Source organism: Choloepus didactylus, chromosome 1 (assembly GCF_015220235.1).
Source record: "Choloepus didactylus isolate mChoDid1 chromosome 1, mChoDid1.pri, whole genome shotgun sequence".
In the NCBI taxonomy this organism is placed as follows: domain Eukaryota; kingdom Metazoa; phylum Chordata; class Mammalia; order Pilosa; family Megalonychidae; genus Choloepus; species Choloepus didactylus.
The window spans coordinates 107,159,606-107,174,510 of NC_051307.1; the positions used below are offsets into that span (position 1 = coordinate 107,159,606).

Below are 14,905 nucleotides of genomic sequence, written 5' to 3' on the forward strand. Positions count from 1 at the left end.
TGTAACTAGGCATTTGGAATAAGGCTGTCTTTCTGGTTCCTGGATCCATTCACTTCCCCTGATTGAAAACCACTATCCTAAAATCCATCTGAGCCCTGAAACAGTGGCTTTCCTACTTTTTCTCCTCAGCATTTTCCCCAACAAAATGTCTTCTTTCCTCAGAAGCTAGCTCCCTGATTGGCTCCTCTGGGCCTCTTTCTGAAGCTTCACTTGCTCTTAGTCGTGGGCCAGGGATGATCTTTGGGGGATTTTTAACTCCCTGAAATGATAAATGGAAATGTTATATGCACTAGCTTGTGTACAGTTTTCTGGGGAGGAGGTCCATAGTTTACTAAAAGTGCCAACTTTCTTAACCCTCACCCAGCTCTCTAATACCAACCCATCTTGGGGGCAAAGAACCCACTCCATATCTTCTCAATCTGCTCATTGTCTCAGTCAAATTTTGATATAACATTATGTCTCTAATACAAACACAATGTGCCTTTTCTGGCCCTGACTCTGTTAGTTTGCTTCTGCTCTTTTAAGGAGGTGGATAAAATGGTTCAACAAAGAGCACTGATTGTTCCTCTTTCTGTACAGTACTCTCTTTCAGAAACACCAGTTTGTTTCTAATCCTTGTACACTTACCTGTTTCTTTTTCCCTACATTTCTTTAAGCCAAGAACAATTAACACAAAGCAATAGCAAAAGTTTATCAGTATCGTGTTTGTCAACCATTGCCTGAAAGTTTCCATATTTCCTTGTTGTGAGCTTTTTTAAAAGACTTCAGGCTTGTGCCTGGCATATAGTGATTAACAATTTGAAGTTGATTTTGTTTTTTTCAAGTTTACCCACATCATTCTGTAAATATTTGAAAGGGCTTATAGAAAATATAGAGGTCAATGTAGATAAAAATAAAGTGAGGAAACTGGGTCATTTACCCCCTTCTTTGTGGTTATCCCCACACTGCTGTGTGTTTCATCTTTCTGGAGCCTCCCTCTGCTCTCATGTGCCCTCTGGAATGTTCCTTCATCCTTGTCCTCTTCACTAAGCTCCCTCTTCTTCTCCTGGCTGAAACCTGGCTTTCCTTGAGGCCAGCTTCCCCTGCAAGACTCTCAGGAGAAGGCTACTGCTTCTCCCACACTCCACGGACCCTGTGGTCTCTTCCCTTTCAGGACACTCTCCGTTGTGGTCCTGCCCTCTGGTCTGTCAGTCCATCTCTCCTCATCACTGGCATTGCTCTCCCTCGTTTGCTGACATGTTTGGTACCTGGCTCACAGTTAGCCACTTTGCCCCAAATCCTGCAGCTGTCCTGGTTGTCTTTGTCACCTATGTGGATAATTCTCTCAGCTCCCTCACTTCTGAGTTCTTCTGCCTCCTCAGAGCCAGCGGCTCTGCCTCACTTCACTTCCACTACCACACTTAGGACTCCACCATAGACCATGTCATCACCTGAATATTTCCCCACCTCTGAAATCAGACATTTCGTATTTTCACCACAACCTCGCATCCTTCCATGTCCCTGAGTCGGTTATTCTGACTATAGCCATTACTTGATCAGTCCTCCTTATCTTTACTTTCTTCTCTATTCAGCTTTATTTTCCAGTGTCATCACTTCATCCGCTGCCTTGCCATGATTCATTGCCCTTCCACCATGCCCCCTGGAAAATCCCCAACCCTAGATGATGCCAACTTTGCACTTTCTATGAGCCCATGCCCAGGTTTCTCAGCTCTGCTGGAAGCACAGCTCAGATTGTGCCACTGCAAATTCGTGTTCTCCCACTTCTCAGGGTCATCAGGCTGGCAGGGCAGAAGAATGCAGTTGATTAAAAGCTGCAGAACTGGTATTTGAAGCATCCCTTATTCTTTGTTTACTTCTCTCAGTAGAAGAGGTTGCTGACAAAATTTAATTCCATGGCAGTTAAAGGTCGTAATTTGTAGGGGAGCAGGACTCCATATGTGTTTCTGAGGCAAAATTAGGAAACTAAATTCAGTATAAATATGTGTGCATATAAGACTATAAAAAAACAAACTGAAAAGCTTTCAGCCCTTTGTCTGACAGTTTTGAATGTCTTAAGACTACAAGGTGTGAGAAGAGAAATTAAGAGTTAGGCTAAGAACTTTTTGAAAAAAACAAAAAATGTGTTTTCACATGTTTTAATTTCAGTGATTAAATGAAAAGTGCCAAGTTAGAGAAATAAAGAAAAAATATCTAAAATTACAGGTGGAACACTTCTACAAAGCATTAAATTGGTTCGCTTTTGTGTTTGGGATTGGGAATTGATTTGTAGCCCCCTGAAAGTCCTTCAGCAGACCCACTCTGAGATGTAAGCACTTTCCTTGCCTGCTCTGTCTTCAGATCTAAGATATCACCTAAGTTATGTTACAGATCACAAAGCACTTTCATGTAATTTCTCACTATTCCTTATATTCCCTGTGAGAACATAATTTCTACAATGTTGGACATTTTATATGAGGCTCAGACTAAGAGCTAGAAGGCCTCAATTTGGAACCCTACACTCTATGTCCTAGTATTTACCAAGCTCAAGTTTAGGGTACAGGTTGCTAAAGCAGTGAGAGCTATTCAGCCTTCTTATTACTGGGCAAAATGCAGACGTTTAATAAATTTGGAAAGTTAAATGGAATTATCTTATTCCAGAGCAACTAAATCAATTATCTGATGATAATTTATATTCAAAACCAATCCCCAAAGACAGTCAATATGAAGTATAGAAGAGTAATGTTTCATTCACAATGGGTTCAAATAAGGTATTTAACACCTGCTGCTGTTAACAGGTAACTGAACAATCTTAGTGGCTTAACATAATAAAGATTTATTTCTTGCTCACCCCACAGATCATTGAGACCCAGATTTTTTCCAACTAGTGGTTCTTCCACTGTCTAGAGCAAGGGCTGGCCTACTTTACTGTAAAGAGTCTGATAAACATTTTAGGTTTTGTGGGCCAGTCTCTGCTGCCATTAGAACACAAAAACAGACTTAAACCATATGGAAATAAATAAGTATGATCATGTTCCAATAAAACTTTATGGACACTGAAATTTGAATTTGATATAATTTTTATGTGTCAAAATAGTCTTCTTATTTTGATTTTTTTTCAGCTATTTAAAAATATAAAAAAAAAAGAAAACATTCTTAGTTGGCAGGCAGTGTAAAAACAGGCAGTGGGCTGATTTGGCCTGCAGGCCATAGTTTGCCAACATTAGCCTTAGCGCCTTCTCCAAGGCCTCAGAGTCATTCTCTGCAACCTTCACATGCAGGTGCCAGTGAGGGATCTCGCAGTAGATTTTTGGGCCAGTCCTAGAGATGGCACACATCTCTTCCTCCCACATTGCATTGACCAGAGTTAGTCACAGGCTCTCCAGGATGCAAGGGACCAGGAAAAGACAGTCTCCTGTGTGCCCAAGAGGAAGATGAACTGCAATGTTTTTGCCACCAAATAATTTTTCTACAGTTTTCACTATTATTGCCTTCGTTTAAAATATTCTTCCCCTTCTCTTTTCCCTCATCTGACTGAGAAGTTCAACTTCCCCAATTTCACCTATTCCCATATGATCCTTCTTCAAGGCCCATTTCAAATGCCTTTGTTTTGAAGTTTTCAGTTTTCCCTAGTTCATGCAACCAAAGATAATCTCTTTCTTTTGAATCACCAAAGAAATTTGAATTTTTCAAGTCAATTACTTGACCTTATATGATGGTTATTTATGAATTTTTCATCTTCCCACCACTGGATTATATGCTCCCTGAGTGCTGATGCCATGCCCTACTCATGGTTTTTTGTAACAGTTTTATTGATATGTAATTCACATGCCATGTAATTCACTCTGTTAAAGAGTACAATTCAATGTTGTTTAGATATTCACAGAGTTGTGCAACCGTCACCATAATAATTTTAGAATATTTCATCATCCCAAAAAGAAATGCCATACTATTAGCAGTCATCCCTCATTACCCCCTGTCCCCAGCCCCAGTGGTAGATACAATCTACTTTCTGTATCTACTGATGTACCTACTCTGGACATTTTATTTAAATGGAACCATACAATATGTGGACATTTATATCTGGCTTCTTTCACTTAGCATAATGTTTTCAAGTTTCACCCATGTTGAAGCAGGTAACAGTACTTCATGCCTTTTTATTGCCGAATAATATCTACCATATGGATATACCACATTTTGTTCATCTGGACATCAGTTGATACGCATTTGGGATGTTTCTGCTTTCTGACTATTATGAATAATAATGCTATGAACATTTGTGTACAAGTTTTTATGTGGACGTAGGTTGTCTGTTCTCTTGGGTATATACCTAGGTGTGAAACTGTTGGGTGATACAGTAACTCCATGTCTAATGTTTTGAGGAACTGTGCCATTTTACAGTCCTGCCAGCAATGTATCAGGGTGCCACTTTCTCAGCATTCCTGTTGGTCATTTATATGTCTTTTTGGAGAAATGTCAATTAGATCCTTGGCCCTTTTTAAAATTAGGTTATTTGTCTTTTTATTGTTAAGTTATAAGAGTTCTTTATATATTCTAAATACAAGTTCCTTATCAGATATATGGTTTGCAATATTTTCTCCCATTCTATGGATTGCCTTCATTTTCTTGATGGTGTCCTTTGAGGTACAAAAGTTTTTAATTTTGATGATGTTCAATTTATTTTTTTTTCTTTTGCTGCTGTGCTTTTGGTGTCATATCTAAGAAATCATTCTCTAATCCAAGATCATGATGATTTACTTCTAAGATTTACTTCTAAGAGTTTTATAGTTTTAACTCTTACATTTGGTCTGTGATCCATTTTGAGTCAGGATTTATACATGGTGTGAGGGTCCAACTTCATCCTTTTGCATGTGGATATCTAGTTGTCCCAGCACCATTTGTTGAAAGCATTATTCTTTACCCATTCAATGGTCTTGGCACTCTTGTCAAAAATCAATTAGCCATAAATGTATGAGTTTATTTCTAATAACTCTCAATTCTATTTCATTAATCTATATGTTTATTCTTATGCCACATTGTCTTGAATACTGTACATTTGTCATAAGTTTTGAAATCAGGAAGAGTGAGTCCTCCAACTTAGTTTTTCTTTTTGAAGCTTGTTTTGGCTATTCTGGATTCCTTATATTTCCATATGGATTTTAGGATCAGCTTGTCAATTTCTACAAAGTACTGTTTGGATTTTGATAGGGATTGCACTGGATCTACAGATCAATTTGGAAAGTATTGCCATCCTAATAATATTAAGTCTTCTGGTGCATTAACATGAGTTGTCCTTCCATTTGTTTAGGACTTCTTTAATTTCTTTAGACAGTATTTTGTAGTTTTTGGTGTACAAGTCTTACATTTCTTTTGTTAAATTTATTCTTAAGTATTTCATTCTTTTTGATGCCATTGTACATGGAATTTTCTTAATTTCATTTTCAAATTGTTCATTGCTAGTATATAGAACACAATTGATTTTTGTATATTGCTCTTGTGTCCTATAGCCTTGTTGAACTTATTTATTAATTCTAAAAGTTTATGTGTGTGTGTGAATTTGACACATTTTTATATTCTCTGAGGCACTTAACACAGTACCTAGTCATAACTAATACTTAATCCCTTGTATTCCTTGAATTAATCTCTATAAATGCCATATTTCCACAGATGCCTTCCATCCAGTGAGAAATTTTCCAGTTTCCAGTAACATTTCATCACTCTTTTTTCCTTCACTCTTATTTGCAGGTTTGGGAACCATGGGCCGAGGCATCGTCATTTCTCTTGCAAGGGCCAACATCCCTGTGATTGCTGTAGAATCAGACAAGAAGCAGCTCGAAACTGCGAACAGTATAATAACCTCCCTCTTGGAAAAGGAAGCATCCAAAATGCAGCAGAATGGCCAGCCTTGGTTGGGACCAAAACCCAGGTTAACTACTTCTATGAAGGAGCTTGGTGGTGTGGATTTAGTCATTGAAGCAGTATTTGAAGAAATGAGCCTGAAGAAGCAGGTGTTTGCTGAACTGTCAGCCATATGCAAGCCAGAAGCTTTTCTGTGCACCAACACTTCAGCCCTGGACGTCAATGAGATTGCTTCTTCCACTGATCGTCCTCACTTGGTCATTGGCACCCACTTCTTCTCACCAGCTCATGTCATGAAGTTGTTAGAGATTATCCCCAGCCAGTACTCTTCCCCCACTACTATTGCCACTGTTATGAACCTAGCAAAAAAGATTAACAAAATCGGAGTAGTTGTAGGCAACTGCTTTGGATTTGTTGGGAATCGAATGTTGAATCCTTATTACAATCAGACTTACTTCTTGTTGGAAGAAGGCAGTAAGCCAGAGGAGATAGATCAGGTGATAGAAGAGTTTGGTTTTAAAATGGGACCTTTTAGAGTGTCTGATCTTGCTGGGTTAGATGTAGGTTGGAAATCTCGGAAGGGGCAACATCTTACTGGACCTACGTTGCCTCCAGAAACTCCTGCCCGAAAGCGAGGCAGCAGTAGATATTGCCCAATTCCAGATACGCTCTGTGAACTTGGACGATTCGGCCAGAAGACAGGTAAGGGTTGGTACCAATATGACAAGCCATTGGGTAGGATTCACAAACCTGATCCCTGGCTTTCCAAATTTCTGTCACAGTACAGAGAAACCCACCACATTGAACCACGTATCATTAACCAAGATGAGATCCTTGAGCGCTGCTTATATGCTCTCATCAATGAAGCTTTCCGAATCTTGGGGGAAGGAATAGCTGCTGGCCCAGAGCACATTGACGTTGTCTATTTACATGGGTATGGATGGCCAAGGCACAGGGGTGGGCCCATGTTCTACGCTTCCACCGTAGGACTGCCCACAGTGCTAGAGAAGTTGCAGAAATATTACAGGCAGAATCCTGATATCCCCCAACTCGAACCCAGTGATTATCTGAAAAAACTGGCTTCCCTGGGAAACCCCCCTCTGAAAGAATGGCAAAGCTTGGCAGGGCCCCCCAGCAGTAAATTGTGATTCGGCCTTCCAGGTTATACCTGACATGCTGGCATGTAGGTATTGCTCACTGAATTTCAGTGAAATTCCATCCAAAGATCCAGATTAAGATTGCTCTGAAATATAAAGCAAAAGAAATAGTCAGTTTAAACCTCCTCTTTGGGTCTTCTGTCTGATGATTCTAATGGGACAAAACTTTAGGAATGTGCTTCCTATGCCTCTGAATCTATCCCTATCAGATAAATTATTTCAGTCCCAATGAATAAACTTGTGTTGATACCATGATAGCTAGGGAGAGAGCCTCAGGAAGAAGTTGAGGTTCCCAGGTGCTTTGATCAATGGAGAATTGTCATAAATTAATAAATCATGAATGGAGCTAAGTCATTAATTCATTTTGCTTCTTTCACCTTCACACACATACATCACTGGTGTGAAATCTAATGGATCATTCATTCAACAGGCATTCATCGAGCAGCTCCTGAGCATCTTATACCATCTGACAGCACTAGGCAGACCTAGAGTCCAGAGGGGCACTAAACCAGCATGGAAGCCTGGGGTGAAGTTCAGTCTATACTGTTGGGGGTAGGGTAGAGACGGTTGGTGGGTCACAGTGAGAGACTCTGTGATTGGACATGGAAATCTTCCCAAAGAGAGGCAACATGTCAAAAGCAGAACAGTTTTGAAGTTGCGGGCAAAACACAGTTGAGAAACGGTGAGGGAACTAAATACTGCACACCAGAATAAGGAACTCAGGGTAGTTTGGCAAGGCATGCTTTGCGCATCACTTCTGCAAGGCCCAGGCACACGTCCACAGCTGTGAGACCAGTAGGTGTCCACAACCTTGTCTTTACTCTTCTTCTTGGAGTAGTAATAGAAAGTATTAAGTTATTGACAATGTAAGAAGGGATCTTGGACATCTAACCTTCTAGGCTTTCTTGATGCCAGTTTCCCTGCCACAACAATCCTTTGTAATGTTAGAAATAGAAATGGTTGAATCTTGAAAAATCTGAAATGACTGCAAAACAAATTTTGTATAATTTTGTTATAACTGTAAGAGTTCTGTTTTTACTTTTTGTCTTGTGTGCTTAAAAATTAAAGAGCTGTCAACACAAAAACTTGTACATGATTTTTCACAGCAGCATTATTCATAATAGCCAAAAAGTGGAAAGAACTCACAAATCCATCAGGGGATAAAATGGGTAAGCAAAGTATGATACAACCATACAGTGTAATATTATTCAGCAATAAAAAGGAATGACACCGGCTATACAACATGGATGAACATTGAAAACATTATGCTAAGTGAAAGAAGCTAGGCATAAAAGTCCACATATTGTGTAATTCCATTTATGTGAAATAACCAGAATAGGCAAATCTATAAAGACAAAAAGATTTGTCATTGCCAGGCCTGGAAGGGTGGGGAAGTGGGGAATGGAGAGTGACTACTAATGGGTATGAAGTGATGAAAATGTTCCAAAATTGTTGTGGTGATGGTTATACAACTTTGAATATACTAAAATCCATTTAATCGTATACTTTCAATAGGTGAATTGTATGGTATGTGAATTATATTTCAATAAAGCTGTTAAATGGATGAATGAATGAATAAAGGCTAAAGTTGTTATTCAGTGTGATGTAAATGGACTGTTTCACAATATTTTCACCAATGAACTCAAGCAAAATTATCAACAGTTTTAATAGATACATCCTGAATGAATGGATAAATTTTTCATTGTGGAAAAAAAAATCTAGAGTGTGCCTTGAATTGCAGTAATTTAGAATATATTTGAGGTACATATTAATGGATTTTATATAAATTAGTTTTTTAATTAAAGACATCAATGGAAAAGGCTCTTGAAAATATGAACTTTATCTCCAAAGTGACTTATTTTCAAATTAATATAAAAAAGAAAAAAAAAGCCTGTGTTACCTCATTTGAATCTTGAATGGATTTTATTTCAAGTTCTTAAAATGCATTTTCACTCTACACTAGCCTTTATATTGGGGTTTTGAAACTAAAAAGTCCATGAATAGATTTCATGAGTCAATAGCCCCTGAAATTGTATGCGTGCGTATTTCTTAAAAGAGGTACCATATCTTACATCATATTCTCACATGTCTATGATCCAGTAAAGATTAAGGACCAAAACTCTATATAGAAAATGAAAAAAGATAGTCCATTTATTTTTTTTTTATATTAAAAGAGGCAAAATTAATTTTAATTTGTTGGGTCTTATCAGCAATAGTAGTTAATATAATGAAACTTTCCAAGAATATCCTGTCTCATCCTTGAAAATGCACATGCTTAAAAAGCTGATTTGGGGGAACTTTGGGGGAAGATGGCAGAGTAGGGAGCTGTAGGACTCAGTCCTCCAAAACAATGATTAGACAGATAGGAACTGTCTGAAACAACTATTTTGAAACTCCAGAGGCCAGAAGGACACTGTTCAGAATCCAGGGAAGAGTGGGAAAGAAAGACAGATAAATTACGGTAAAGAACTGTAAACTGCTGTCTCTACACAGCTCTACCAGCACCTTCCCCCACTCGTAGGGCAGGCCACTGCAGGGTCCAGTCTCTGGCTAGCTGCTGGTGACCAAAAGGAACACAAAAATCCTCTTGCCCAAGAACAGGGCTAGGCACAGCCAATCTTGGCTTTTGATTAGCAAATTCTGATCGCTGGCTCCTGGCTCTGAGGGAAGCTATTGTTTCAACCTGCCCCAGACAAAGGTGGCCCAGTGGCCATTGTTTCAACTCCACCCGAACAAACATAGCAGGGGACATTGTTTCAACACTCCCCAATTAAACCCAATTAAAAAATGGACAAAAGGCTTGAACAGACATCTCTCCAAAGAAGATATACAAATGGACAAAAAGCACATGAAAAGATGTTCAACATCAATAGCTATTAAGGAAATGAAAATCAAAAACAATGAGATATCATTTCATACCCACCAGAATGACTGCTATTTAAAAAAAAAAAAAAAGTAAAACAACAAGTGTTGGAGAGCATGTGGAGAAATAGGAACACTCATTCATTGCTGGTGGCAATGTAAAATGGTGCAGCCACTGTGGAAGACAGTTTGGCAGTTCCTCAGAAAGCTAAGTATGGAATTACCATATGACCTGACAGATTGTACATACCCAAAAGAATTTAAAGGAGGGACTTGAACAGACATTTGCACACTGATGTTCATAGCAGCATTATTTACACTCGCCAAAAGATGGAAGCAATCCTAGTGTCTATCAGCTGATGAACGGATAAACAAAATGTGGTATATGCATACAATGGAATATTATTAATCTGTTAAAAGGAATAATACCCTGATACATGTGATCACATGGATGAACCCTGAAGACATCATATTGAGTAAAATAAGCCAGACACAAAAAGACAAATATTGTATGATCTCAGTATTTTGAAATAACTAGATTAAGCAAACCCATAGAGTCAGAATCTAGAATATAGGTTACCAGGGGACAGGGTGGCAATAGGGGATGGGAAGTTAAGGCTTAAAATGTATAGGGTTCCTGTTTGGAATGATGGAAATGTTTTAATAATGGATGGTTATGATGGTAGCACATTATAAATGCAATTAACAGAGCTGAAATATATATCTGAATATGACTAAAAGGGGAAATGCTAGGTTGTACATATGGTAACAGAATAAAATTTTTTAAAAATCCATGAAACTGCACTACACAAATAGTAAACCCTAAGTTAAACCATGGACTTTAACCAATAGTACAATTATAAAAAGGTGCTATCATAAATTGTAACAAATGTTCCACACCAATGCAAGGTGTTGGTAGTGGGGTGGTATATGAGAATCCTATATTTTATTCATGATTGCTCTGTAAACCCACAACTTCTCCAATTTAAATAAAGCTGATTTTGTTAGTAATTTAATGACTATCTTTAAAAAATTTTTGAATGACATTTTTAAAAAGTGTTCTAATGATATTTGACTTAGCACCCTTTAAGCTTTGCCCTAAGACTCTAGCTTTAAAGATGAGACTGTTATTCTTTGAATACGTAAAGCCCCTGCGCAGCTGCAGTTGCTACCTATTTACTCATTTCCAGTGGGAACAGGTGTGCATGAGAGAGAGCACATGAGGGCCCTAAATTCCCATGATTAATAAATAATATTACAGAATTTTTTATGCAAATTTTACTCCACAGCACTGTAGGAACCTGCAATTTCTAGGGTCTTATATTTGTTTTTAAAATACACACCTAGAAATATTGCAGGCTCGCTCAATTATCTGAATCTTCTTGGTAGTCACTGATGAGATTAATCTAAATCAAGTTCTTCAGACTATGTTTAAAAATGGATTTCTGTAAGAAATGAATGGTCCTTGACTATTCTTGGGACTGTCAGTGCCATCTGTTTATCTTGTCAGCTTATACATGTCTTAAGATTGACAAGCTATGCAGATTCCAGGCAGGAGAGCTGCATTACACAACTCCAGGGAACACCTTTAATACTGTGCTCCAACAGGGTGCCATTCACACAGGAATAATTCACAAAGAAACAATTCCTAGAGCCCTGCAACACCTAGTGTTGTTTCCAGGGTACTCCATCTACAGATTTCAAGCCAAAAGCTCTTTCTTCTGTTTGCTGCTGAAAGTATCTTTCTATAATAAAATTAGGTTTTCTAGACAAAAAACAAAGTGGGGGGAAATTTTTCCACTTAAATTATTGTCTCTAGTAGAACTACATTTTTAGAAAAAAAATTATATCTTATCTGTTCTTCTTAATGTTTTTTTTTCTAGCACCCTGACAATGAGGAACATGAGAGAGATGAACATGTCTTTTAAAGTCCAAAGAATTTCAAGGCATTTTAATTGCAACATTTATTTGTTCTCTTCCAACAAACTTATAATAGCCTGGTAGGATGAGTATCTGAAAGCCACTTAGAAATGACAAGAGCAGAGCTGGTGCTATATATTTGTACACATCTTTCACTGTACTTTGGGTTATTCCTTCTTTTCTATGAAAGCTGAGAGGCGTTCGGTACATCTAGCCATAATGTGAGGGCCATAGGATGGGAGTGGACAAAACCTCCAACTAAATCGTAAGTGCACTTGGATTCCCTAAGCTGGCTGAGACCTGGAAGTTGTCAATTTATAAATTTGGGCAGAGACTGTTGGCTCTTCTTCTGTTGTAACAAATTCCCCAGTATTTTGCTGAGCATGTGGTTGCTCAGAAATACATAATATATTTGTTATCTTCCCTTGCATCAAGTGGTGGACATGAGACTTTCTAAACAATGGAATATAAGTTTAAGTGTAACCTTACAACCTCTGAAAACACAGCTTAAAAGTCAGATGATGTGCTGCATCCCTTGCCCATTTCTTTTTTGTCCCTTCCTCCAATTTGCCGCCTGGAACACAGATGTGATGGCTGGAGTTCCACCCTTACACTGCACCAAGAGGACAAGGGTTATGCATGCCCAGGGATGGGAGTGGAGGGCTGTAAGGAGCTTGGGTCCCTGAGGACTTCATGGAGCAGAGTTGCCACTCTGCCTTCCAACAGTCATTTATGTGAGAAAGAAATCAATTCCTATTCATGGTTAAGTCACTGTGATTGTAGGTTTTTAATTACTCACAGCTGAACTTAATCATAACTGATGAAGGTAGGTTTTTTGCTTTTGTTTTGTTTTGTTTCTACCACCACAAGAAATTCTGATGCATAGGGAGATTTGGGAATTACTACTCTAGTCTCATTAAACAGTATTTCTTGTTTAAAGAAAAAGTTTTTTTGGCCAGACTGATATAGAAAGGTTCTATTTAGTCTTCTCTTGTTTTTCAACTTGTTGTTGAATTTCTCATAAATTTTATATTATGTTCTACTTATAATTGTTACAGGCAGGTCATGGAGATGCCCACTAAGAATCTGAAGTTAGGCCTTTAAATCAACATTTAGTACGAAAAAATTTCAGAGGCCTACTTGACCTCAAATTGGTACTTAATTAGCAATAAAAACATTAATAAAGAAAGTCAGAAGGAAAGGTTAGTCAACAACTGCAGAAAGGAAAAGGAGAATAATTCAAGAAGCAATATCTCTCAGCACTGATCAAAAGGGAGGTGGTGAATCTGGGGTGCATAAATATTCTGCTCACTAAAACAAAATGGGGTTGCCCCTACCCAAGGGAGTGTGAAAAACAATCCAGAGAAGTGCTGGCTGAAAGTATTTTTTGTATAAAATATTAAATTGATCTATGTTAATATTTAATGTACAGATGGACACTCTTGTCCTCACCAGGTTGCATCGCAAATAGCCAAATGTCAAGAGTGAGATCTCTTGAGGGAAGTGGGTGAGTTCCAAAATGCCAAGAGGCTGATAATGGCATTCTCCCGCTTTCATTTGCTTTCAGCATATTGAGAAACATTGCAGATTATGTATGACAGGGTAAGTGAATATTCAGACTAAATTATGTAGTTTAAAGTAATCCTTAACAAAAGATTTGATAAAAGAAAACACCCTTAAAAATACTCCTTGAAAGTAATACAAACAATGCAAGCAAAGGCAAACAAGAAAATGGCAGAGCTGACACTGCTGATAATATATATATGTGTATATATATATATATATGTATATATATGTGTATGTGTATATATATATATATATATATATATGAGACATAAAATTTGCCATTTTAACCATTTCCAAGTGTACAATTCAGTGGCAAAGGGGTGGGTGTATAAGCCTTTAGCAAAGAGGAGCAGGCCACTTACGCAGGCTCAAAGGGTTCAGGGGAATATGAGGATTTAGGATTTTCAAATTTGTTGTCCCAGATGTTCCCATCCCAAGACACAGGGTCCCATTTCCCAATTAAGGCCCTAACCATGGCATAGCATGGCATAGTTGAGAATTCAACCTTCTTTGTAACTCCACTTTCCTTATAATTAAGTCCTGGACCTGATCCTCTGTTTTTTCTGCCCTGTGACTATAGAGGAGATGAGAGTCTCCCTATATGCTGCCAGGAAAGTCCTGACTTTCACAGTTCATCTTACATTGGTAATTAATCACCTTCACACCGTTTATTTTGTTTTTCTAGTGCAGCAATAGCCCCCAGCAACAGCCATCTGGCTCCATGTAATTACAACTCCCTATAAACCTCTCAAAAGCCTGAAATATTGCCCACATTTTCCTTCTACTGGTATCCCATCCCAACCTCTTTATTGGTGAAAGTTTTAACTTTTGCACAGTCACTGCATGCCCAGGGCTAGCAATACTCTACCTACCACCACTAATGAGGGCCTCATTGCCAGCTGGCTCATCAGTGATCCAGCTCATAATGCCATTTTAGAATTTTCTTCCTAGGACTACTTCTTTTAGCACCTACCATAGGCCGGGTTCCCCAGGAAACAGACTCTGAGGGAGAGATTTCCACGCAGGAGGTCTATGGTTAGTGCGCTTGAGAATGACACCGCTAAGGGAGTGAAGACAGCAGGGTTGAGCAGAAGGAGGAGCTGAGCTGCAATGCGGAGCCCTTCAGAGATATCCTGCATTGAGGCAAGGGGGCTGGATCTTTGTACCCTCACCTGACTTGCCTTTGGATGTGGGCTGCCTCCAGGGAGGGAGGTGTGACCTTGGGAAAAGCAGGTACCTTCGGCCAAGGTCAATTTCCTTGGGGGAACTCAGGTCCTTAGCTTCCCCCCAGCAGCTAACACTGCCAGCAGCTGGAGGAGTGAGTGCTTTGGTACTGAAGGGGGTGGATCTGGGCAGTGCATCACAGTGTCCAATACACAGCTTCTGCCTTGTAGACCTCAAAAGTATGTCTTTTTTATCAGACCTTTATCCCTGTTTTCCTCGGTCACTACTTGAAGCCCATAATTCCCAGCCATCACTCATCACCTGAACACTCATTCTTGAATGGCTCTGAACATTTCCATATCTGATGCCCCGTCTTCCTCAACTCACCAAATCTTTCTCCT

General features: G+C 38.8%; 1 protein-coding gene across 1 annotated transcript in view; it reads left to right on the forward strand.

Annotated features, from left to right (window-relative positions):
- EHHADH (enoyl-CoA hydratase and 3-hydroxyacyl CoA dehydrogenase) overlaps positions 1-7,337 on the forward strand; it is a 72,325-nt gene extending 64,988 nt beyond the window's left edge. The window contains exon 7 of the mRNA XM_037839068.1: positions 5,722-7,337. Within this exon, the coding sequence (XP_037694996.1) occupies positions 5,722-6,983 (1,262 nt within the window). The 3' untranslated portion in view covers positions 6,984-7,337. The remainder of the gene's footprint in view (positions 1-5,721) is intronic.
- Positions 7,338-14,905: the final 7,568 nt, after the last annotated feature.